The sequence below is a fragment of the Spinacia oleracea genome, chromosome 1, assembly GCF_020520425.1.
Source record: "Spinacia oleracea cultivar Varoflay chromosome 1, BTI_SOV_V1, whole genome shotgun sequence".
NCBI classification, from domain to species: Eukaryota; Viridiplantae; Streptophyta; class Magnoliopsida; order Caryophyllales; family Amaranthaceae; genus Spinacia; species Spinacia oleracea.
Window position 1 is genome coordinate 118,724,898 of NC_079487.1, and position 26,842 is coordinate 118,751,739.

The 26,842-nt window shown below is 32.2% G+C and overlaps 1 protein-coding gene across 1 annotated transcript; it reads left to right on the forward strand.

The window, feature by feature from the left end:
* Window positions 1-10,519: 10,519 nt before the first annotated feature.
* LOC110783908 (uncharacterized) lies at window positions 10,520-14,961 on the forward strand. The gene is made up of 2 exons (XM_021988292.2): window positions 10,520-10,976; window positions 14,339-14,961. Exons 1-2 carry the CDS (start codon window positions 10,809-10,811, stop codon window positions 14,882-14,884), a joined length of 714 nt encoding a protein of 237 aa, XP_021843984.1. The 5' UTR covers window positions 10,520-10,808; the 3' UTR covers window positions 14,885-14,961.
* The last annotated feature ends 11,881 nt before the right edge of the window (window positions 14,962-26,842 follow it).

The window sequence follows — 26,842 nt, forward strand, 5'->3', positions numbered from 1 at the left end:
TAATTAAAATAATACTTCTTATGAGTTTAGACAAAATAAGTCGAATAGAAGAAATCTTTATAATGAATTCATACTATTCCCTCAGTCCCTCTTCCCAACTTCTTACGGAGTACTTTTGTTTATAATTTAATTTCTCAAGTAGTACTTGGCCCTGGGCAATACCCCTGATATTACGTGGATAACATTTAATTATTATATTCTTCCACATGAAATTACGTTTGATATATTTGAATCTTGTACAAACTACTTCATATATTTCTTACTTTTTCAATGAAAACAAAAATGTTAATAAGTTAATTCGCAGTTTTATTCCAATAAATTAAACCATTTACTCTGGATTGTATTCAAGCCCAGCCCACAACATGGGTAGCTTGTTTGATATCAGCCCACTCACAGGTGTTGGCTGCTTCCACAATGTTTCCGGCCCAAAATTTACGTACAGGGCTACATCATGCATGACTGCATGAGCTTATTCTAACATTTATCAGTTTATTACTTCGTTCTTGGCCTTACAATTCACAATTTTTGTTAACTGGTTCTACTACTAAGTACATAATTATTTATGATTAAGAGTTAGTTAGTCATATATACTTCTTAGGCTCTGTTCTCTTCACCTTATTTTCACTTATTTCAGGTCTGATAAAATAAGATAAAATAAGATAAGTTCAGGTTCAATAAGATAAGATAAAATAAAATAAGATAAGTTCAGGGTCAATAAGATAAGATAAGATAAAATAAGATAAGTTCAGGATCAATAAGATAATATAAAATAAGTTCAGGGCCAATAAGATAAGATAAGATAAGATAAATATTACATAAGGTAATACTATAAGTTTCAATAAGAAAAGATAAGATAAGATAATGGTCAATAAGATAAGATAAGATAATGGTCAATAAGTTCAGATAAGATAAGATAATGGTCAATAAGATAAAATAAAATAAGATAAGTTCTGGGCCAATAAGATAAGTGAAATTAAGATGAAGAGAACACTTAGTTAATTAGATTGGGTCATGTTTCTGATGAAGAATCATTCAGGCTAATTTTCGGGCCTGGATTAGATTACATCAAATTTGCCCTGCTGTCAATTGCCTTATTACGGATTGTGATCAACAATTATTGTAATTGATTGCCAGGTCAAATTTGTGTCAAGTAATTCCGGGTAGAATTGAGTCTCTTATAATCATTAATCAGACCAATTTTGCCAAAGTCTAGCTTTTAAGCATAATATAATTGGTTATTTCACCATGTACCCCTAAAGTTCTAAAAATGTATCATGTACAAGATACGTCATTTATAGAATAAAAAAATACACCACATACACTTAATTATTTGTTAGAATATAATTATAATACCCTTAATAACCATATTATTATTGATGCAACTTTTAGTAAACGTAACTTAATGTGTATTGGCTAAATGACGGTCTTATGCAATATACGGAGTATATGTTTTTAAACCTTAAGATCGAGCTCACGTAACTTCGATCTTGTAAAGTAGACTCCTTTACTCCTAGTAACTAGTTTTTGAGCCCGTTCAAGAATGGGCGGTTGTGTAGTGGTTATTATGTATTTAGTTTATCTTTTTAAGTTCAAATTTTATTGAGCTTGTGATTTTAGAAAGAATATATGATTTAAATAAAGGTAAATTTTAAAAGTTGAAATAATACATAAATTAAATAATGTATTACTGTTGAGTGTTAATCGGGAATATGGAGTGAAAAATGTTGAATGAATAGCTTAGTGAATTGATGTTGTATGAGGAAGATGGAGTGAAAGAGGCGATTGGAGTTGTATAATATATCAAACAACAAAGAAAAAAATAAAATAAAAGTCAAATTGACGGAAGAAAGAATGGATGACACGTGTCATCTAATCAAATGTGTTGACACATGTCATATAATAAAATGTGGTCTTCCTTTTTAAATACTAGGTATAGATGGACGCGGCCTAAGCCATAAACATGAGATGTGACTTAATTGTGAGGTGTCTCTCTTTATCTCTTCTTCATATGTGACTATGTGAGTGTTGTAAACATTTGATAAGCACTATAACCTTTGATGCGGCATAGGTGGCTCCCTAGAGTAATATAAGCACCTGGAAATCTGAAGTGTTGGTTGTGGAATTAGTTAGGGCACTTAAAACAAGCAATATAAGTTGGTGAGATCACTACAAGAATTTGTATCTTTAACGACAACCTAATTACGACGGGTCAAAAATCCCGTTGTAAAAGCCTTTTGCGACGGGGCAAACAACCAAACAATGACGGGAATAACCGTCGCAAATGTCTTTTACGACGGGTTTACGATGGATTTACGACGGGATTTCTATTAACGACGGCCCCCTTTTATGACGGGTTAGCGACAGGAAATCCCGTCGTTAATCAATGATTATTGGCCTTTCGCGACGGGATTTCCCGTCGTTAATAGTACAATTTCTTGTAGTGGATGTGGTGACCACCAATTATATTGGACCTATATATTTTGTGCACCCAAAAATCTATCAAATTAATAAAAGGCTAAATCTGTTTTCTACGTTCTTTGGCCTATCTCCATCATTAATTACTAGTATAAATTAACGATGAGCCAATTTGTTAAAACAACCCTTCACCCTTGTTTATTGGCTAAACTAAACTTTCTTCACAAATTCTTATTTACAATGGGTGTACAATAAATATTATACACCGGAGTAAAAGTTAACTCAAAATGCTTAAAAGTTAAGCATATATATGTAAAAGTTATCTATTTTTCAGTGATAAATTTTTTCATTTTAGTAAAACTTATTTCTTCAAAATAACTAATAATGTATAAAATTAATCATTTAACCCTTTAAAATATTTATCTGTCAATTATTTTTTTACTAATATAAAAGTTAATCAAAACTAGGTTAAAGTTAACTAAAAACGGGTTAAAGTTATCTTGGTGTACAATAAATTTATTGTACAACTTGTGCGCGCAAGACCTTTTGAACTTTCTTTGGATGGACTTGCCAAAACTTTTAAAACTCAAGCTTGTGTCTGATGAAATTCTGACCACCCATTCAAGCCGTGTATGTTCCAATGTAAAACTAACTTATTAGTAGTAACTAGTTGTTTGACCCGTGCAAGGCACGGGTTAGTATTAGGATATAGATTATCTTATGTGTGTTATTTATTTAAATATTTGGGTGGTTGGTGAGTACGTGTTTAGTTTTTATGTTTTATTGTTATACGTAGTACGAGCTGAGTAGTTATTATGTAATTTAGCCAAAATAGGTTATAACTACACTAAAATAAACCTACGAAATGAACCTAAAACATCTTTATTTTATAGAAAAATTAGTTATCTTAAAGGTATTACATGTGTTTTTATTTATATAAGAGTTCTACGAAAGATATTTTCTTGGAGTCATTGTATTTCATCCGTAAGGATAATTTCAGATAATCGATCCGCCTAATTTTTATTTCCTCATAAAAATAAAATAAAAATTTAAACAAGATTTTTTCGACAAATATAACGTAGGCACTTGAGGAACGTTGATGCGAATTTTGTAATATGTGAATTTGTTCATGCCCAAACTTGAACCTCGCTATTTTCATGAGTCCTAAAATACGTCATTCACTACATTCATGTACAAATATTTAACCATCATGTAATCATACTACTACATCATACATCACAAGAAAATACAATATAGATAAGTGCAACTCTAATAAAGTTCTCCGTATGATATTTTAACTGATAATCAAATCAATGAAGGATCTATAAATAAACATTTTGTGCGTACTTCTATTATCCATCTCCGATATATACATGATGTGATTTGGTACATAGTACTCTCCGTAGTAAATTAGTAATACTAATACGAAGTAATTGTCATTTTTAACTAAAATAAATACACTTAATTTAAAGGTTGAATGAGTGAGCCAATTTAATGGAGAATTAATTGGTTTGAAATGTTGAAAGGGGAAGAATCAGAAGATGAAGGAGTCGGTGTTAGATTCTTTTACTTTTGTTTTATTTTTAAAGGAGATTAATAGATGAGACACGTGTCTTTCTAGGTATAGATTTTGACATTTTGTTGAGGCACATGTCCACTTATAAAGTTTGGTTTTTTTTTATATAGACTAGGTATAGATTAAGAAAAAGTATTATTCCGCAATAGTCTTTGTTACCCGTCTCTTATTTCTTTAATGTTTAATGTGGGACGACTAGCTAGTCTCAACTTAAAAGTGTGTTCCATTTTTTCAACTCACACATAATTAAAGATGGCTGTAGGATGGGCCGGCCCGAAGCCCGACCCGACCCGGCACGAGCACGCAAAAAGCACGGCCCGACACGGGCACGAAGTCGTGGGCCGTGGGCCTTAATTTTTTGGAAAAAGCACGACAAGGCACGGCACGACAAAACACGTTAAATTTAGTCAAATTAGCCTTAGGCACGACGGGCCGGCCCGGTACGACACGAAAGCACGTGGGCTTGGGCCTCATTTTTAACTTTTCGGCCCGGTCCGGCCCGGCACGAAACAACGTGGGCCTGGCGTGGGCCCTGCACGAAGCCCGGCCCGACCCAGCCCACAACCATCTTTACTGACATAATATTGATGTAGGCGGGTGCATGTTATCACTTTTTATATACTTACCAAAACCAAACTAATAATTGGCAACCATGTGACATAGGAGAACTTTGGCTCCGTTCTATTGGACTTATTTTGACTGAATTTATATTATCTGAATTTATTTTATCTGAAATAAACTTATTTGTGTGTGAAAATGTCTTAAAAAAACTTATTTTTGCTGAACTTATATCATCTGAACTTATCTGAACTTAACTGAACTTATCTAAACTTATTTTGTCTGAAATAAGTCAAAATAAGTCGAACAAAACAAGGCCTTAGTCAACGTTTGAATTTCAATAATTAAAGGTTGATCGAGCAAAGACCTACAAATGAAGAGAAAGGAGAAGTGCAAATAAATCGTTCGACTATCGACCACCAAAAATGTTTACAAATTCAGCGCGTCTCCTGTGAGACCAGTCACACCATCAACTTGATGGTGTGACGAGCGCGAAACCAATAGCGTACCTCCCCTAAAACTATATAAAAAAAAAAGTAACATATCTAAACTATAGAAATAACATACCTAAACTAAAAAAGTACTTCCTCTAAAATTTTTCATGTCTAAACTATAGAAGTAACATACCTAAACTAAAAAGGTACATTTCCTAAAACTACTCCGTATAAAAAAAAAGTAACATGTATAAACTATAAAAGTAACATACCTAAACTAAAAAAAGTACCTCATCTAAAATTATAAAAAAAAAAGTAACATGTCTAAACTATAGAAGTAACATATATACCTAAATTCGCAAGTGTGAACTGGTCTCACCATCAGTTGATGGTGAGGACAGTCTCATATAAGAATTTGGGTTACAAATTAAATTTACTTTACTTTTAGATAACCTCAATATACGTACATAAACAATATGAAAACCTACGTAAGTTTTCATATTGTTTATGTACAATTAAATTTACTCTACTTTTAGATAATCTCAATATAAGTACATAAACAATATGAAAACCTAAGTAGGTTTTCATATTGTTTATGTACGCATATTGAAGTTATCTAGAAGTAAAGTAATACCATGCAAAAAACATTACTCCCTCCGTTCTTAAATATTAGTCAATTTTTTACTTTGTTTCCCGTTTCAACTCAATTTTAAAACGTATATATCTCTAAACACGTATGTTAAAAGATTATAAAGAGACGAATAAAACAAGATCTCACGTGAATATATTTTGAAATATGTATTGGAAATAAATTAGAAGATTCTTTTCAATTGTGAATAGTGTCAAGTTTTTAAATATGACTAATGTTTAAGAATGGTGGGTGTGCTTCGAATACGTATTAGATTAATACATACAACCCATGCCATTGATTATTTTTAATTAGTGACCAAGTTTACATCAATTTAATGATTAATTATGTACAACGGCGGATCCTGATTGTTTAACTAGGAGACCATTAAAATAATTAAGCAATATAGTATGAAATATACACAATTTACTCAAATTTGAAAGAGCGCATTACTAGAAAAATACACTACAAAATAATCCATACTGGGTGTGGAGTCCTTTCAGGCCATACCGAAGATAAGTCACAGATTATAGATACAAGTTCATAGCCTTATATAGTTAAATATAGTGAATCTATATAATAATGCGAACTCTAATTAACGTGGTGCTGTTTCTACTTTCTAGGTTGTTTTTGTTATCCCCCTCCTCTCTCAAAATAAATGCTCTATAACATACTATATTGCAATATTGCATGCATGGTTTACTACAAAAGAAGATAAGTAATATAATAAAGAAATAAAAGAATTGAAGCAATTAATTTAAGTATATGGTGGCTAGGGTTTTGGTAAGACAATATATGTAGACATGAGTTACATGCTAGTGTACTCCACTAAGTAACGATCAAGTAGACGAGGAAGTATTTTCGGATATGAGATATGTGCTTGCAAATACATATCATAGCTAAAGACAAAATAGAAAAAATGGCAAAAAAGAAATTAAATGGTACTTTTTTTAAACAAAAATGGTACTTTGTTTTACAGAATGGTACTATTTTTTACAAAATGGTACTTTTTTTTTTTGCAAAATGGTACTTCCTATTTTGTCTTTTAGCTATTTGTATTTTAGCTGATATGTGTGTTGCCACACATATCTGATATGCGAAAAAACAACCTCCAAGTAGACAGTTTATCCCCATTACAGTAACCTCGTTTTATTTGGGATACCAACAACCCACGTACTCTATGCTTTGCCTTGTCATTTTGTTGTTTCCTATCTCCTTCTGATTTTTGACTGACTTTTTTACCCCTAGGCGAAAGTTTGATCATATACAAGCTTATCCAATAAGGTCTAAATGAGTTTGAAAGGGTCACTACAAGAAAAACCTATTTTAGCAACTGAATTTTATGACTACTATTATCCAATAAGGTCTAAATGAGTTTGAAAGGGCACACCGGTGTAGAGCGTGTTAATTAAATTTGTTGGAGTACGTAACTCCGATGCTCTTCTCTAGTCCTCTACCTTATAAATGTAAGTTAATCCCACCTCATTATCCATTTACAAGAACATTAATACAATTAGTAATTTAGTATTAGTGGACTTTGGTGAAGATAATAATAATTACTAAACCGACTAACACATTATAACTAGCTTTTCATGTTTACTAATCTTGTATTATTAATACAACTTATTAGATTGCCACTTGCAAAACCTAGCTTGATGTATTATATTATTAAAATTTCAACCCAAAATTGATGCTTTTCAATTAAGTCTTTGGCGGTTTCGAGTAATATAACTCATAGTATTTGAACTTAATTGGAGTTTGAAGTCACTTCGATCTTTGTTGTTTTTGTCTTTTGATTTTAAGGTTCTTTCTTTTCTACTTATTTTTGTTTTTGGTAATTTTGTGGAGTAGCAAGCTTGGTAGATTTGTTTGGTTGTTGTAGTTTAATTTGTTGTCGTAGAAATGATAGTATCAAGCTATCTTTATTATTAATTAAACCGATCGATGCGTGATTTTATCATGCATACAATTTAGGAATTGAAATACGGAGTAGACAGTAAGTTCTTATACGCACCACCCCATATATTTTACCTCGAGTCTTATATGTGACCAGCCACACCGACCATCAACTTGATGGTGTGGTTTGTTCACACTTATAAAATAAGCCCAACGCGTTAAAAGCTCATTGTGTTGGTTAACGGAATCTAAAAGTAACACCGGCATAGAAAATAAAGTAACACCAGTCTATGCAAGGAACCGCTAACATGAAACTACAATAAAACAAGAAAAGTAACGGCGAATATATAATTTATAAGTAACACCAGCATAGAAAGTGAAGTAACACTAGTCTATATAATTAAGGAACTTCTTACATGAAATTGAATAAACTGAAATAACTAAAAGTAACACCAGCATAGAAAATCAAGTAACACCAGTCTATACTAAGAAATTCTTTTCGTTAAATTGAAGAACATGCAATAAAACAAGAAAAGTAACAACGAATATAATGTATAAGTAACACCAACATAAAAAGTCAAGGAACACAAGTCTATACAAGGAACCTCTAACATGAAATCGAAGAAATTGTAGTAAACCAAGAAAAGTAACAGCGAATACATTGTATAAGTAACACCATCATAGAAAGTCAAGTAACACTGGTCTATACAAGGAATCTCTAACATGAAATTGAAGAAACTGCAATAAAACAAAAAAAGTAACATCGAATACAATGTATAAGTAACACCATCAAAGAAAGTCAAGTAACACTAGTCTATACAAGGAACCTCTAACATGAAACTGCAATAAAACAAGAAAAGTAACAACGAAGATCATGTACAATTAGTAACACCAGTCTATACAAGTTAGCTCTAACATGAAATTGAAGAAACTGCAATAAAATAAGAAAAGTAACAACGAATACAATGTGTAAGTAACACCAGCATATAAAGTCAAGTAACACCAGTCAATAACTTTCTCTATAGGAGTAGCGAGCACGTATCCCACTATCAAGTTAATGGTGTGATTTGTCACATAGGAGACACGCTGTATATTTTATTACCTAATAATTAGATTATCCTTTGTTTTTCCTAGGTGCGTCCCTGGGAGTTAGCTTAGTTTTCTCCTTGTTTAATTGGTCATGAGCTTTAATTAGCATGTTTCTTAGGTAAGGATCCTTCCCATTTTAAGAAATAATTAATTGTCCTAGCTCCTAAGTGGAGAGAGTGAATGGATTCAATGTAGATTAAAGGATTTATAAAATAATTAATATAACGAACCTAGGCCAAGTAATGATAGAGCATATTATAGCACCCGGGTGCACCGTGTACTTTCTTACATTTTCTCCTTACATGTGAGGAGAAAATGCGGTACGGGTCACCAATGTGCATAAAAATACCCTTGTGTGTACGGTGCACCGGAATGCACCTAATAATTTTCAAAAGTAATGATATATAGTTGGATCCATTTTGGGAATTGAATAATTAAGTTCATCTATAGCATAATCTAGCTTCTTTTTTTCTCTCTTTTAGCTAGCTCTTATTAGAGAAAAGTTTAAGGCCTTATTTATAATTGGAAAAGTTTTTAATTAGGATACAATTTGTCATTTTAAGTTTTGGTACATCTCTAATTGCGCGGGCTTAGACTAGTTGATTTTATTAGTTTTTGGTGTTTGTGTAAAATTAAAGGAAATACCTAAACTTATGTAAAGAAAAGGATATGCAATTAGAGATACATTCGTCACTCTTTTAGGGTTATGTTTTTTTTTTTTTTTGGTGCGAATGAGCCACAAGGGCGGGAATGAGAATCGATCCCAGGATCACCTGGAACCGGGATGGAAGCTCTAACCAACTGAGCTATCCATCACTCTCTTAGGGTTATGTTACAATTGGTAAATGAACCTTTTAATTAGGATATGGCTAGCTAGCTAGCTAGCTAGTACTACTCGTATATGTTTTCCGATTCCATGCTAAAACACACATTTTATTTTCTTAAAAAGCTTCGATCTTCCAAATCATTCCCTAAATCTCCTTTTCAATTAGGGATTGATTCTAAGCCTCGTTTATAACGGTTGAAGTATCGGATGCAATTTTAAGTATCATCTTCAGGATATTTATTTAATTGATCGAGAAGCTTTTTTGAAAGTTATTTCTTTGTGGAATATTACAATGGTCGTTATAAGTTTTTACGTCCTTGTACGTAAATGAGAATAAGAAAACAAAAACGCAGAAGTGTTACCAAACAAGTTGACACCAATAGTTTTATGTAACGAGGCACAAAAAACCCTTATTTAATCACAATGTCCGCTGATTTCTATTTATTTAAAATTGGTACACATATATACATACACACCTTACTCATTTTAACCCATAGGAGTAGCACACTACAAATAATTGTACCATTAACGACGGAAAATCTCGTCGCTAAAGGCCAATAATCGTTGATTATTGATAGAATTTTCCTGTCGCGAACCCGTCATAAAAGGGGGCCGTCGTTAATCGAAAATTCCGTCGTTAACCCGTCATAAAATACATTTGCAACGGTTGTTCCCGTCTTTGTTTAGATGTTAGCCCCATCGCAAAAAGCTTTTACGACGGAATTTTTAATCCGTCGTAATTAAGTTGTCATTAAAGATACAAATTCTTGTAGTGGCCTAGTTGGGATATAAAATGGTCGACCAAAACTTATATGACCTGATTAGAACTGATTGACCTTACAAGACTTGATTCTCATTTATCTGAACCTAAAACTACTTTTAATGTACATGAACAGAACACACCCTTAATTACAACAATGCACACTGAATTTTATAGATAAATAATTCAGAATCGGCACGCACATACATATATACATAAGTAAAGTACTCGATCATTTTAATTCATAGGAATAGGCTAGTTGGGATATAAAATGGTCGACCTAAGAAAGTGGAAGAATGAGACAAGTTCCACATAATTGATCTATCATGTTGGGTGATTTAGTAGGTAAAGGATATAAAGGCCGTCACACCTTTATTTGTTTTGGTCTTTTCCATCATACTATTATGATTTATGTCTAATATGTTTATGTAAATTGTACATCTTATTCAAACAAGTCCACGTTCATTCTACTCCTATTCTTTATGTGCTCACTATATATATACCTCCACTTAAACCCCCAAACTAATTAAACTAGCTAGGTAATAAATCATTATTTCAAACACCTCTCAAATTCAAAATAACATTTCAAACTCCAAGTACAAGACATAACATAGAAATCTAGAGATATGGAGTGGAGAAAATGTTATTTGGATTTACTATTGGTGCCTACTGGTTTCTTAATTATGACTGCCTATCATATATGGTTATGGAATAAGGTTAGAACTCAGCCACTCTCCACCATCATCGGCACGAATTCTCATGCACGGCGATATTGGGCTTTAGCCATTATGAAGGTACGTTATAATCCTTAATTTATCCTTGTCACTTGCATATTCGGGAAAAAACTTTTATTTATTCAGTGGATAATCTTACTCAATAAAAATAAAAATGTCATTTCATTACATATGATTGAGTCCCTATGCATGTATGGTGATAATAATTATGAATCCCATGTGTTAAATCTATGTTTTCATATATGAAACTCTAGACTTGGCAGATTAATTAATTAGCTAGTTACTTTGTTTAATCTATATAATTAATTTGTGATCAAATCCTCACTCATTTTACTTAGAAGCTCTAGATAGGAAATTCAGTCATGAAAATGCATAAAAAGTTTAACCATTCATTGATTTTCTATTATTTTTTTAAAAAATTATATCTATTTTCGGAGGAAAATGTATGAATAATGTACTATTCTCACGAGACATCATTATATGATTTATTGTGGACGGTTTTATGATTTTGTAAGTAGTAACCGAAAAGAAAAAATGAGAACATCGATCTATATGTCACATATATTATACGTGTAAGCTAAATTTGGTTAGTTTTCAATTTGATGTACGTTTCAACTTTCAATTTTGCCTATCAACAAGACATATAACGTACGTACGCATAAGAAACACAAGCTTCATGTTTTGCTGAATTAAATTATAAGAATAGATCAATATTCAAGAAGGATAAAATAGACAAATGGTGTGAAAACATAGTATATATGTTGCATAAAAAATGAGGCTCTCATACCTTAATCTTATGCGTGCACGAGAGTAACGTAGTACCATTTTTTATGAAAGGCAAGGAGTGCATGTGCATGCTAACTAATTCTTTAACAAAAAGCCCAATATCCTGCGTATCATGATAACGGTCTAGTAGTTGTTTACACGCATTTTAGCAAGCAATTTCAAGGTTGTTATTAAATTAATATATGTAGACATTTGATTTAATTACGTTCATTTATTTTAAATTCTACATTTTCTTAAAGTTCGGCATTCTTGGATGTAGTTGAAATAGGGCAAAATGGGTGTACTTAACAATACATGATTTTCGTGTGCATTCGGTAAATCTCTATGTGAATAGCTAGATTGAACCTAATCAACTACTTACTTCTTTCGGAATTATTATTTTTAATACTTTTTATTGTTTTTTTTAGTAACTAAAGATTTTCACTAATACCAATTACTTGTTGGTTCAGTGGTGAATGGGGATTAACTCGATAGGGAGGACCCCGTGTTCGATCCCTCGCAACAATAATTGTGAATGGACTGGAACCTATCCACCCGGAACTAGCCCCGAATCCGAATTAACCATAAGGGTGAATCGAGTACTAACACACACAAAAAAAAAAAAAAAAATCACTAATTTGTTTCGATTTATGATGTCCCCACCATACTGAACTTAAATCCACTATCTCTCACCCAACAAACAATAATAAATAATCTCCACCAATCCTCTAATTATCCTCTATTTCTTCCGGTGGGGATTGATGGTGGTGGTCGCCGGGTGGGTGAGGGTGAGGGTGAGTATGTCAAATTAATTGTTGATAGCAATGGTGGTGGTGGCAGCGGCTAAACGTACAATTCATGTACTCATTGAAATACAATTAGATGATTAAACAAGTTTAATGGAGTTCTTTTAATAAACTTATTTACACTTACGAAATATGGTCATATATTAATAATTAGGAAACTAATTTAGCCTTACCATAACCTTTCCATAATGCATCCCTAAAACATAAATAAAATACAAAATACCTTAGTCGATCTTAGACTTATACTACTAAATGTAAAGTAATTAATCAATAAAAAGTGAGGACATGTGTATAATAAGTTATCTGGTAGATCGAGTTCACCCATGTCCAATCATGAAAATCGAATATTTCATTCAAGCTAAGGACATTACCTTTTGCGACATAAAATAATGGATGACTCGGCCAATTATACTACAAGTATGTTTTTTTACTTTAATTACATGATCACTTCTTCTAATACTTATTGGCTAATGGCTATACTATACGATTAAATTTACATATAAATTACCTTGAGTCGGTAAAGGTTTAACATTCACGTCACGTAAGTGCATTGCCTTTCCGTTTTTACATTAAATCTTATTATTAAATATGTTTTTGACATATTATCGTAATCTCTTTAACAAAGTTTGAGTTTGGTGTCGATTAATTGAAGAAAATTATGGTATCATATTCATTGATTGGTTATAGAATAGTTCGTGCATACAAAGTACTTGTAAGAAATTCCTTATTTTTTTAGATTAAAAAATAATAATATGTGTCACAAGCTAATATGTACATAATGAATTAGTGATAGGACATACTGGTATGAAAGTATAAGAGTTCGTTAAGTAATCTAATAACAATATGCATCAAATGGAGAGTAGTACTCCATAGCATATTTCATGTTTAATTGATTGTGTTAATAATTTGCATTTTTCCTTGGAGGATTTCCTATGCAACAATTGACAATATTTATTTGACATAAATACATAATCAATTCAAATAATCTACTTTATACCAATAAAAAATTTCAAACTATGTTACTCAAGTAAAATTGTCGGTTTTCTTTTAAATGGAATAAACCTCTTTGGCACAAAATTTGAATTTTGAGAAAGATATTAGGTAAGTCAAATGAACAAATTGTTCGGAAAAAATTTTGATAGTTAGAAAATGGTTAATTTAGCGTATAACAATTATTCTAATACTCCTAAAATAGCGTGTTAAATAGGTGTATACAAGTATTAAAAATTAGAAGAATGGAATATCTTTTAAAAAAAACTCTCAAAAATTACCATAACTTTTTACGGACTATAAGGGTGCAATGTTGTTTTTGATGAATTTATAATTTGTGGTTTATCTGTTATAACTTATAAGTAGTAGAAAAGTTTAAGAAACTTTTAATCTGCATGTATCATGATACATGGACGGTATTCCTTTCGTATATTTCTCCTTTCTCATAAAGGCCATGTGTGATGTGTGAGACCTGTCCTACAAGAATTTGTGTCTTTAACGACAACTTATTTATGACGGGTCAAAAATCCCAACGGGGCTAATAACCAAACGTACAAAGACGGGAACAAACGTGGCAAATGTCTTTTACGACGGATTAACGACGAGATTTTCTATTAACGACGGCCCTCTTTTATGACTGGTTCACGACAGGAAACTCTGTCGTTGATCAACGATTATTGGCCTTTCGCGACGGGATTTTCCGTCGTTAATGGTACAGTTTTTTGTAGTGTCCTTGTGTAACACCAAGAATGGCAATGAACCAATACATGATGACAATGATACCTCATACATCAAAACTATACACTGTTTAATTTACAATCATGCATGAAAAGTGATGATGGTATACACGTTTGCATGCAGGATAATGAAAAGAAGAACATCCTAGCCGTTCAAACAATAAGGAACACAATCATGGGATCAACCCTAATGGCCACCACTTCCATCCTCCTATGCTCTGGACTTGCAGCCATCTTGAGCAGCACTTACAGCATTAAGAAGCCTCTTAACGACGCCGTTTACGGGGCCCACGGCGAGTTCATGATGGCTCTCAAATATGTCACCTTGCTTCTCATCTTCTTGTTCTCATTTATGTGCTACTCTATATCAATTAGGTTCATTAACCAAGTTAATTTCTTGATTAATACTCCTCAACATGACCTAATTGCAGCAAAGATACCACCTAGCTATGTGTGTGATTTGTTGGAGAAAGGGTTCGTTTTAAACACCGTGGCAAATAGGCTTTTTTATTCTGCCCTTCCAATTTTGCTTTGGATTTTTGGGCCTATCCTAGTTTTTCTTTGTTCAGTCGCCTTGATTCCTGTATTTTACAATATAGATATCGTGTTTGAGTCTAACATGGGAAAGGGGGATCATGAGATGATGAATGGAGATTTCTTTTCTGTTTGAAATTTTCAATTGTTTTATTGTAATTGTGATATACTTCTCCATATATTTAACTTTGAATGAGAAAAAAACATTATGAATTTTGACCATCTCTTTAATTTGTAGTTTAGATTTTATTTTTTACATTTTGGAATTTAAATGATATTTATGCAATTTTTTTTAAAGTGAAATACACTACTTGATGTGGAACAAACATAAATTCTTGAATCATTATATTCATGTGTATTATCTCTTTCCCACCCAAAAATTATATACATAAAAAGAAGTACGGACATCGGGACATCCACTTTTATTACTCTCTCGTTTTGTTAGTTTTTTCTTGCAACAATAAGTAGGAATTTCCCAATATCTCAGTCTTTTATGAGGAAATCAGCAAGAATGGCTTTGACATGCTATGGCGATGTAAACAAAGTCAAGTAAAAAAAAAAATTATCATTTAAAAACAGAGTAAATGTATAATGAAAATGAAACATGAACAAAAGAAAACAGTTGAATGAGCTCTTTTTCCAAGAAGGAGGTCGAAAAGTAATGGATGTGGAAGTAATTGGTTCATGAAAAAGTTACAACTTTGACGGATATTTTGAAGACATCTTTTGGATATTATAATGGATTAATGGTTTGCTAAGGAATATGATGTTTTTGGTCCATCTCGTAAAGCACAATGCAATCTAGTATCCTTTTTTATAAAGCTTTTAAATGTAATGATAAAGCGAAATAGTAAGTTAATATATTGCCATATGAGTAGGATCAACTCTTATTCTCTTAGTGCTAACCTTTCACGCTTTCATTACAAGGCATGAAATTTTGACTAACGACATGTTATGATGTCACATGACTTGTGAACCCTATTTAGTTTCACGGTTTGTCTATTGAGTTTTCTTGGATATTCTTAATAAACTTTAAGTGTATTTTTTTTTTGTTGGTTATGACATGTACTACACTACTGCCCCTCTACCCCTTTTCATCTTCACGTTCGATATTATGTATGCGGTTTAATACATAATTAGTTTTTAAACTCGAGTGAAGTCTCGTGTTACTGCATTAACAACGTTTATACTATCTTTATTTGAAAACAATTCCCTCTTTTGACATTTATTTGTATTTTTTTTTACAATGATAGCATGTAATGTGTTATATCTCAATGGTAAACACTGATTGTTTAAACGTGAGGTCGCTGATTCAAGTGTTATACATATTCCATTTCTAAATTTTTAAATATATGAAGTTTACATGAAATAAAATACTCAACAGAGCGCCAAGTGGCACATAAACTTCTTTAAAAATACTTTTTAATGTAAAATATAGATTAACGTGAATAAAGCTTTCATTTAAAAAAATGCTAATTACATTTATTAAATAATGTTCTCGCTTTATCCAAAATCTGACATTGAAAAAGTAAGAAAGATTTCAATGTCCCGACTAAAAAGTGTGAGAGTTAAATTCCCATATGAATTTGATTGATCAATTAAAATAATTATTTGGCACGATTTTTTACTGAGTATTAGGGCATTTGTGTTACAATATAAACCGAAATATATGTAGCTAACGTAAAGATTAAAAAGGAATATGCAAAACACAATACGTAAAAAATAAAAAAGGACGGATGTAGTAAATTGTTGAAACTAGCTCATTCACTTAACAGGCTTAATTTTGACTTATCTTTAATCAGTTAGTTGTGCCCCTCCTTACTTGACTTCTCATTAGTGTTGGAGAGATATTATTATCTTAACAACATTCATTACCTTTATGATAAGAAAATAATGGATGAAATATCAACTTCTTGTTGGTGCAAAATGCAAACAACCAAACGACACCTATCATGAAAGGTTAAGGTGCCATCGCCAGATGACTAGCTTATTTTGACTTTCTTTGACTTGACCTTGGTTAACCTGAATTTGTTGACTTAATTGGTCTTTTTTCGCTTTTGGGCTTTCTCCATTAGGTGGTCTAGGACGTCCAACTTAAAAGTCTTGGGCCTTATTGAATAACCTTAGGGTCTAAAAGTATAAAATAGCCCGTTAGACCTAACACTTTTCCATATGGACCATATTAATAAGAAAAATAATCAAATGCGAGTAACTCTAGCTTATGAAAGATTTTCTACATTACTTGCATCCCGTTTGTGATCGTTCTCTTTTTCATTTTCTTCAAAATCAAAGGGTTATAAGAAAAATTGGTTTAAAAAACTTACGATCCATTCAATATTTTTGGTTTTATGATTTTGAAAGTTATTACTTTTAAACTAGAAACTACTTTTTGTTTTGCTTTGGAACATTAAGATTCTCCTCTCAATTATTTTTCACACTTCCTTTAAGCGGATGTGCTCTTACTTCATCATCTTTGTTCTTACACTCTCTCACTTTTTTATACACTCTTTTAGTGTATCCCTTTTTTATTTCTTTTCTTACACTCACCGCATTTTTACGCTATTTCACATTCCTTTCTCTTATTAATCTAAATCCATAACTTGTTGGACTTCATGTCTATGACTCATGAGCTCATTTAGATCATTATGATTATGTCGACATCAAAATGGACATAGATTTTCGATCCCGTTTCTCAAGTCCATTGTTTTTAACATATGTATATTGATTCTATCATAAACCGGTATTATCAACTATTATATATATATATATATATATATATATATATATATATATATATATATATATATATATATATATATATATATATATATATATATATGTTAAAATTATTGTGTACGCATTTTATAATTACAACACGCATCGCATGCATTTAGAGTTGTAACGATATGTTTAATTAAAGAGGGTTACAAACAAGAATTTGTACTACCAGTTCATGTTCTAAATTTGTGAAAAGATCGAATTTGATAATATGCTTAAATAGATGAATCTCAAACATTTTACGGTCACCAAGTTTTTTTTTTGTTTTTTTTTTTGATGGGGAAAAACAATTTCATTAATAATCAGCCATTCGACATCTACAATGATAAAATAGATCTGCATACCCCAGATTCAAAACAAATACATAACTGTTACAATCAAAACAATCACTATTTTGCACCCTCCGCTTCTAGCTTAACGCGAGCAGTGATTTTCGATGTTTTCGCATCTTTCTAAGTAGAGCCCTTCGCAATCTGCGCACGACTTGTTCTGATCGACGAGTTGATGATAAACCCTACCTGTATGAATCCAAATCTCCTTCCCAATTATTGAAACCCTAAAAAAGTTCTTATTCATGGATGAGAATCAAGAACCTAGAAAATTCTAGAAAAACCCAAATAAATTGGGAACAAACCCAAGAATAAATTGGGAACAAATCAACGGAAAAAAAAAAAGCCCAAAACAAGATAAAAACATAAAGAAAAAACAATGAAAAACAAGAAAAAAGGTCGGATTAGACTATTTTCAGCCTAAACGGCAAAGAAAACTGAAACCCTAAAAGATGATAGAGAAGAGAGAAAAAGGAGAGAGAGAAAGGAGCGTACGGTCACCAAGTTCACTACGGAGTAATATAGAATTAAACACAAATCTCAATACGGAGTATGTATTCTTGTAACAATTATTTCCTGCAAACTAATATTTATGGAACATTAAAGTTACCTTCAAGTATAAAATGTTTATCTAGAACTGTTGCCATGAAATCTTATGGTAGCAGAGAACGTTGCAAAAAATTTGGATTTTATGTCCCCTACATGTTTTAGATGTGATACAAGTTCAGAAATCATATTCATTTTTTTGGAGATTGTTGGGAATAAAGTACTTTATGGAACTATATTTTCAGTAGAATTTAGTGCAATCCAAAGTTTAATCTTCACTCTTTCTTCAATCTAAGTTGGTGGGACTGGATTCTTTTAACTCTTTCTCAAAGTATGAGCTGGAAAATTTTATTCTGTGTAGCTATTTTCAAGTACAAAATGCTAAAACCTTTCTAAGAGTATGTAGACTATGTTTCTACTAATCATTTTCTGCAAGGCAAAGGCAAGGGTAGAATGAAGTAAACTGCAGTTGTTTGGACTCCTTCAGCTTATGACTACCTAAACATAAACACATATGGTAGCTCGAGAACTCAAAATGCAGCTGGATGTGGAGGGGTGTTTAGAGGTACCACGGGTAATTGGTATATGGGATTCTCAAGCAAGTTCGATGTGATCACTCATCTGGCAGCAGAGCTCTTCGCAGTTCAGGAAGGTTTACTGATGACTGTTGACTACGAAATTCAAAACTTGAAATTAGAAACTGATGCACAGTCTTTGCTCACTACGTTGGATTCAGTTAATGGGAACTATCATCATGAATTGACTCCGGTTCTTAGTGATGTTGCAATCTTAATATCTAGATTCAAGTATTTTGTGGTCAAACACATTCCCAGAGCAAAAAACAAAGTTGCACATAGTCTAGCTCATTATGCATTGATGGCAGTGGGCCATAAGTTCTTCTTAAACCCGGCCACCCCCTTTCTTAAACTTGGCCTACCAAGGAGATTGATAGCTCCTCATTGTTGCAGAGAAGGATCGGGATCACACAGCAGAAGCAAGCTGCATTGTGGTTGAATTGGAGGCAAGATCATCATCTACAAATTCCGCAGAGGTGGTGACAACTTAGATCATGTTCGGCATAATTCCAATCATTGTCACTACATCAATAACAACAACAAAGAAGATCAGTGGCCCACAAGGTGATAGCAAAGATGGTGGAGATGCTTCGAAGGAAAAAATAATGCAAAGATGAAGGTTTGGTTCTCCATCTTGGATAGTTATAAACTTTCAAAGTTACATGAAGCTTGGAGTTCATTTTGGTCTTTTTTGATATATTTTGGAACTTTTAGTCGATTTGTGGTGTCGTATTGTAATTTTCCGGGTTGTAAGTTTTTGTTGGTATACCCGATATTCTAACAAAATTGACCTTTAATTAATATATTATCTTCGCTTCTACGTTAAAAAAATGGAATGAACATATTTTGCGCTCTCAATATATGAATGTAACTCAACAAGTTTTTGCTTCACCTCTTGATAGTTAAAAGCCTTATTTCCAACACAACACAAAAAAATTAACATTGGAATTTATCTCACATTTCGGTACCATATTCTTGAAACATGCTACTTCAATATTGATACCTTCAGTATTGATAATAAAATTTCAATAACTCACAATTGATCGATATTTTTGCATCAAAATAAAAATAGTAATTGATCGATACTACCTCGATCTGTTTCAAAATGATCTTTACACTTTCCGTTTTAGTTCGTTTCATAATGTTGTTTCAATCGTACTTTATTCTATCTTGAGATAAAAATTTACTATCTTACCCCTCTTATCCCCACAACATTTAGGGGTCGTTTGGTTGGGGGTAATAATCAAAGGGAATGGGAAAGGGAGGATATCATTCCCTTTGTTGTAGTTTGTTATGCATATTTCTTCATTCCCCTTACCCTTTTTTATTATTGACTTTATCCCAAAACCTTCTAGACTCATTCCCCCCCCCCCCCCCACTTTCCCGTTCCTCTCCCCCCTTCACTTCCCCACCCCGTCTCTCCCTCCTCTAACCCTAGATCTTCAACCCACAACTAGACCACTACCATCTCTGCCGCCGCCAAACCGTCCACCGCCGGAAAACCTTCCATCGTCGGTTTGGCTTCCTGCTCTGGAAGCTCCACTACCTCCGTCCCCGCTCGAGCTTCACCGTTAATTAATGGCTTCACCATCGTTGCTCGAGCTTCACCATTAATGGTGACTTCGAGCTAGCTTCATCCACGCAACCTCTTAATCATGCCTTTAAATAGTCAAATTCGACCATAAAAACTCAAGATCTGGTGTTTTGATGGTCGAATTAGACCATTAAAACCTCAAAATTTCCATGAAAATGTGAGAAAGGGAAGGGGAAGGCGGCGGCGGCGAGGGAGAAGAGGCGGCGGCTAGGTTTGTGGGGGAGAAGAGGCGGCAGCGAAGGAGGTTGGTGGAGCTTCTGGGGTTTGGGGTTTTTCCTTCCTCCGCCTTCTTCTCCGGCTCAGGAATTTTCCCTTCCTCTGGTTTTCTCCTATGCTTTTTTCTCATTCTCTTTGTTCCCCAAACGATATTCTAAATCAAAGGGATTCATTCTCATTCTCGTTCTTTCCCTTTTGATTTCATTTCCTTTACCCTGCGAACCAAACTCCCCATAATCCACCCACTTTTTTACACTTACTTACTTTATCCATATTTTATTACATTCACCCACTTTTTTACACACTCTTTTGTTTTGTCTTAATATTTGTACAAATAATAACTGTGAAGAACATTATGAAATGGAAATAGTATATCACAATAATATAATTTTAAAATAAATTACTCATATCATATTACCCGTCTATCCGGGACATCATCCGGGCCATGACTAGGTGAGTCGCAGAGCACCTTTTTTTCATTAAATTGAATTATGGCAAAATCGAGATGACATTATTTTCAGGCATATGTTTCCAGAAAATGAGTATGTATGAGTATACTTTTAACTTTTAAGGCTTATGTCAATTAACAAATACGTAGTAAGTATACTTTTAAGGCTTTACCATCTATCTATATATTTATTAAATGGCGTTTATAACAATGCGTGTCATGTGTCACCCTGTTTTAGCACTAGAACGATGTCACGTCCCATATTTAGCAAGTATCATTACAACAAAAATATGTTAATACAAATATTAGAACATGTGAGTAACAAGTATATAATAATAAGTCTTACCAAATTAGCCAAGTATTTGTTGTGTTTTCTCCGTAATACTCTATATAAATATACTTAACTTTAAAGATGAGTGATCAATTCTACTACTCTTATCACGATGCAACCATTATACAATACACTTTAAATTTTGTTAAAGAAATAACTAGCAACTTTAATTTTGTAGTTTCTGAATATATATTTTTTCCATTCGCGGCACATAAAAACAATTTCCTTTTACACAAGTTGTTTTGTTAAATAAAAATCGAACAACATATATTATTCAAAGTAGCATCTCGAGGTATAACTCGGACAACATACTAATTTTATTTTTTAAAAGGATGCAATTCGCAAAGTGGGCACCTGAAATTGTTACATTTGTCAAAATTATTGTGAAATTGCTGCAAGAGGAAAACAACCAACTTTGAATTAAAAAAATTGGCTCCTAGCTTGGAGCCATTGAAGTATTCCTCTTATTTAAAGAAGTATCAGGTGGCTTTTCTCCAAACTTCAAAAAAAGCAGAGAAAAAGCATTAAGAAGAGAACTCAAAAAGAAAATAAATTAAAAGAAAGTTAAAGAAGCAAGAGCTAGTCTTTTTAACTTTTCTCATCTTTCGGTCTGTTTTGTTTTTTTCCTGCTTTTTCCCCTTTGATTTATTTCATTAAAGTAATTTTGGAAAATAAACAAATAACAAATAAAATAAATAAGGTCTTGCTCGTTATCATTTTTTTGTTTCCAGATTTCCATTTCTTAGAATAATAAAAACAAATAAATATGAAAATCACACAAAATAGTTTTTAGTTCTTTTATTGTCAATTTTCAGGATCACCATTTTGATGATGAAAGTGGCAAGTTCTTACAATATTTAGTTATCGCAATCCTACGTGTCGGATTTTAAATGGTACATATGAGCGGCACGTAGGTCATGCGTCATCAATTTTTTACTACACAACTTCTTATTTATAAGTGGTGTACAATAAATATTGTACACCAGAGTAAAAGTTGACTTAAAATGATTAAAAGTTATATTTATATAGGTAAAAGTTATCTTTTTTTAGAGATAAATTTTTACATTTGAATAAAAATTATTTCTTCAAAATACTAATAATGTATAAATTAAACATTTAACCCTTTAAAATGTTTATCTATCAATTTTTTATTTTTATAATATAAAAGTTACAAAAAGTAGGTTAAAGTTACAAAAAACTACATAAAAGTTATCTTGGTGTACAATAAATTTATTGTACACCTTGTGCGCGCAAGACCTTTTGTTTTTACTATCAATGCAATATTTTTACTATGAAAATATGTAAATAAGGTAATCGATACAAAGAAGGAAGCAAATATTTTCTATACAAATCATAAATATTTTTTTGAAAAAAAAAATTACATTATTCATTTTGTAAATTAGAATATTAAGATTTCCTACTTTTTTGGTAACATGTATAACACAATATATAAGTTAAATATTCTAGTTTCCAATTTAATTCATAACACATAAGCATGTCATGTTATTATTGTGACACATGTTAAAGGACGCAAGTTGCGACTTTTATCATTTTCGTAATTGTTATAGGGTTGGCAAATTTGAGTTCTTAGTTTTAGCTAAATGACATTACTTTCTTATTATAAAACTAGAAATTAAAAATTAGTAGTGATACTGAACGAGCCATAAATATTTTATTTTTTTTAGAAAAAATAGCCTATTGGGTTTAGGTCGATATCTCTTGCAAGCTAAGTAAACCATGCATGCTCTTAAAATTCCATATCTAGGAGTATGAATCAAACTTATCCCATAATTATAACTCATGTAAAAGTCGTAAAAGTGTAAAACCCGTATAACCCTACCAACTAAATCTAATATTTCACGTACTCCCTCCGTCCTTTAATACTCGCACCGGTTTGACCGGTGCGGAGTTTAAGACATTTGAATTGACTTATTAATTTAATGAGTGTTAGTTGATAGTGGATATTTTTTTAATATAGTTAGTGGGAAATATGTAAGGGTGGAGAGTGGTGAGTGGAGGATGTGAATTTTTACATGATTTTTTGTAGGGAGTATGGGTGTAGGTGGGTTAGTAGGTAAGTGAGAGAAATAATATAATATTAGTAAAAGTTTCCATTTATAGAAGCGGTGCAAGTATTAAGGGACGGCCCGAAAAGGAAAGCGATGCGAGTATTAAGAGACGGAGGGAGTATGTAATACTTAAAACGTAAATATTTTTAAAGTTGTATGAATTATAAATAGTTGATATGTGAAATTACATTTGGAGAGAAATCAAACAGGATCAAAAGGTATATTTTGAAGTATGTTACAATAAATAATTAACCCTCTATCCCATTTATAATTAGTTCATTAAATTTAACTCAAATTATCTAAAATTCGGTATCAATTAAATATAACTCCTATTAAAATACGAAGAGGGTATTTATAAGTAGATGGACACATGAGTTGATTGCATGGAAGTGCAACCTATGTGGTCGGTGGTACGTCAAAATCAAACATCTTTTGTTAAATGGTGCTCCATCTTGTGGAACAATCCCTACCCTTCTTTTTATTTTACTTTATTGCATGTCGCCTTTTAGGTCACTACTTTCTTTTCCTTTAATCTCTGTTTTCTTAAATCTTAAGTAAGAATTAACATAATATAGAGAATAATCTTATTTTTTTTAAGGGTTAAACCGGATTTGCGGATAATGTCCCACAATAAGTCCAAGTTTCGTTTGATGGAGTACGTGATGAACCAAGTCTAGATTAAGAGTCATGTATATAGTCTTAATTACTAATTAAGGATTAGTCTATAAAGCACTTCTACTTCTCCTATACGAACATATGATGTACTTCTCAAAAGATTTAAGGTCTAAATGTCTGAATCTTGTCTAAAACTCGGCAAACGATGGTGTTAGTTAACAAATTCATTTTATTAATTAATGCGTAGATGGTAATTATATACAAAAAAATTAGATGTTAACATAAAATGTGGTCATTGTCAGATTTTTTTTGTATGTTTTTTAAAAAATAGTTTTCTTGTATTTTTTGGGAAAAGATTTTGGTTAGTTCATCAAACTTTTGTTTTTATTTTTTTATTTGATGGAAAGGATTGGACTGATACCAAAAAGTAAACAAACCAAATGTCCAACATTATTGTGAAAACACGTACTGCTAGGACTAAATAAAATTTAGATCTCCTATAAAAAAACTTCAAACGTAATTTCAAACTACTCATTATATACTAATGATGTCTTGGTATAGTGGTTGTTAAAACCAAACAACTATATACGATAGATCATCATAACCTCACAGGCTCAAATCGTCACCCCTAATTTGAAATTTGTATTATTCTTGCTCAGTAGCGAAAAAAAAAGAAAAAAAGAAACAGAAAAACTCATTTAACATCAACCACGCATGATAGATATCATAAAGTCATAATCATACTTGTATGTACTTGCAAACTGATGTATAATTTGGTGTTCACTAAAATTACCTAAAACACATTTATTTTTTATGTACATTTAAAAAAATGTGTATCTCTATTATATAAAGAAACGTCTAAGGCGGCATCAAAAAAGTGATTATTTTTAATTTTTGACAAATAAAGTTATTTTATTACCAAAAGGAGAAGAATACAACTAGCCAAATTAAGCTAGAACAGGAAAGCCCAAGCCACCAGAACACTAATTACAAATAAGAGCAACAACCCAAACAAAAACAACACCTAACTCAGAAGCAACAATTTCTGACTATCAGTTGCCCTACAAGCAACTCTGAATTTAATATCATGCAGAATTTCAGACTGACTTCTACAAGTCTGATTAAACACCATTTCATTTCTCTGCAGCCAAATGCTATAGATGCATTCAGCAAAATACATCATCAAAAGCTTGTGCCTGTCACCGGTTCTCTTGGTGGCTTTCAAGACCCAGGTTATTTCTTGGTGGCTTTCAAGTGATTATTTATTTTACCCTTACTTAAATTGGAAAAGTAAAACAAATTATACACAAAAAATCAAATCACCAAATAATAACCCCACAAAATATCAACAAACAGGGTAAGAATAAAATCAATTATTATTATACGAGCATTTTAAAATTATAAGCACGTATGACGTGTATAGAAAAACTAGTACGAAACATTAACTTTGAAGCGCATTTAGATATATGTGAAACAGGGTAAGGACGGTAAGGTTTGACATGCTCTCCAAAGTCACAAGAGCTATTTCCCTCCGCGCGTCCCTTAATATTTGCTTCACTTTCCTTATAAAGTTGTCCCTTAACACTCGTCTCGTTTCTATAAATGACATACTTTTACTAATATTATATTATTTCTCTCACTTAACCATGGATTCAGTTGTACTCTTACTTATTACTTAAAAAATGTTAAAAATTACAACCCCACCCCCCTCCACCCTTTCCCCTTTATTTGACACATTTCCCACTAACAATATTAAAAAAAAATATTCTACTATCAACTACGGTATACCACCTAATAAATTAATAAGTCCATTAAATTAACTAAAACTCTGTACCGATCAAACCGAGACGAGTATTAAAAGAAGATTGAAGTACTATTTTATTTTTCGGATATTTCATGAAATACCCCCGAGTTTTGAAGTAATTCACCAAATGCCCATCAAGTTCCAATAATTCACCAAATACCCCTGACAATTGACTTAATGCCCCAAATACCCTTACTGATAACGGTTAGTCCGCCGTTAGCCTAGTTTCATAATTCACCAAATGCCCCTTTTTTAAAAATTTATTTCACCAAATACCCCTATTATTAAACTTATTTCACCAAATGCCCCAACCTTAAAAATAGTTATTCTGATGTTCCAACGGCTAGTTTTTTCGTTTGAAAATTAGTCGTTGCTTATTGTTTGCTTATGCCTTCTTGATCCACTAAAGTCGTGATAATATCTAAAGGCTAATTTTGAACAAACGTAGTACGAAGAGAAAATAATAATGTTGATTGTGTGTTCCACTCAATACAAAGCTACGCAATTTATAGGTATCAAAATAACAAACTAAGCCTTATAATATATAAGGGAGAAAGATACTTATGAAATGAATCCAAGCAACAAAGAAAATCAATGTTCTGATTAACGAGTGGGATATCTTGAACTGAAAATTTGTACATTAAACCCAAGGCATAATCCAAAGAGAAACTAGTAGGAAACTTATTCCTGATTTACAGCTACGATGCCAATTATGAGCTTTGAATCTATTGATGTCACAAAGAAATTTGTCAAGCACCGATTCATCGTACACAAATTCAACTCCACTGC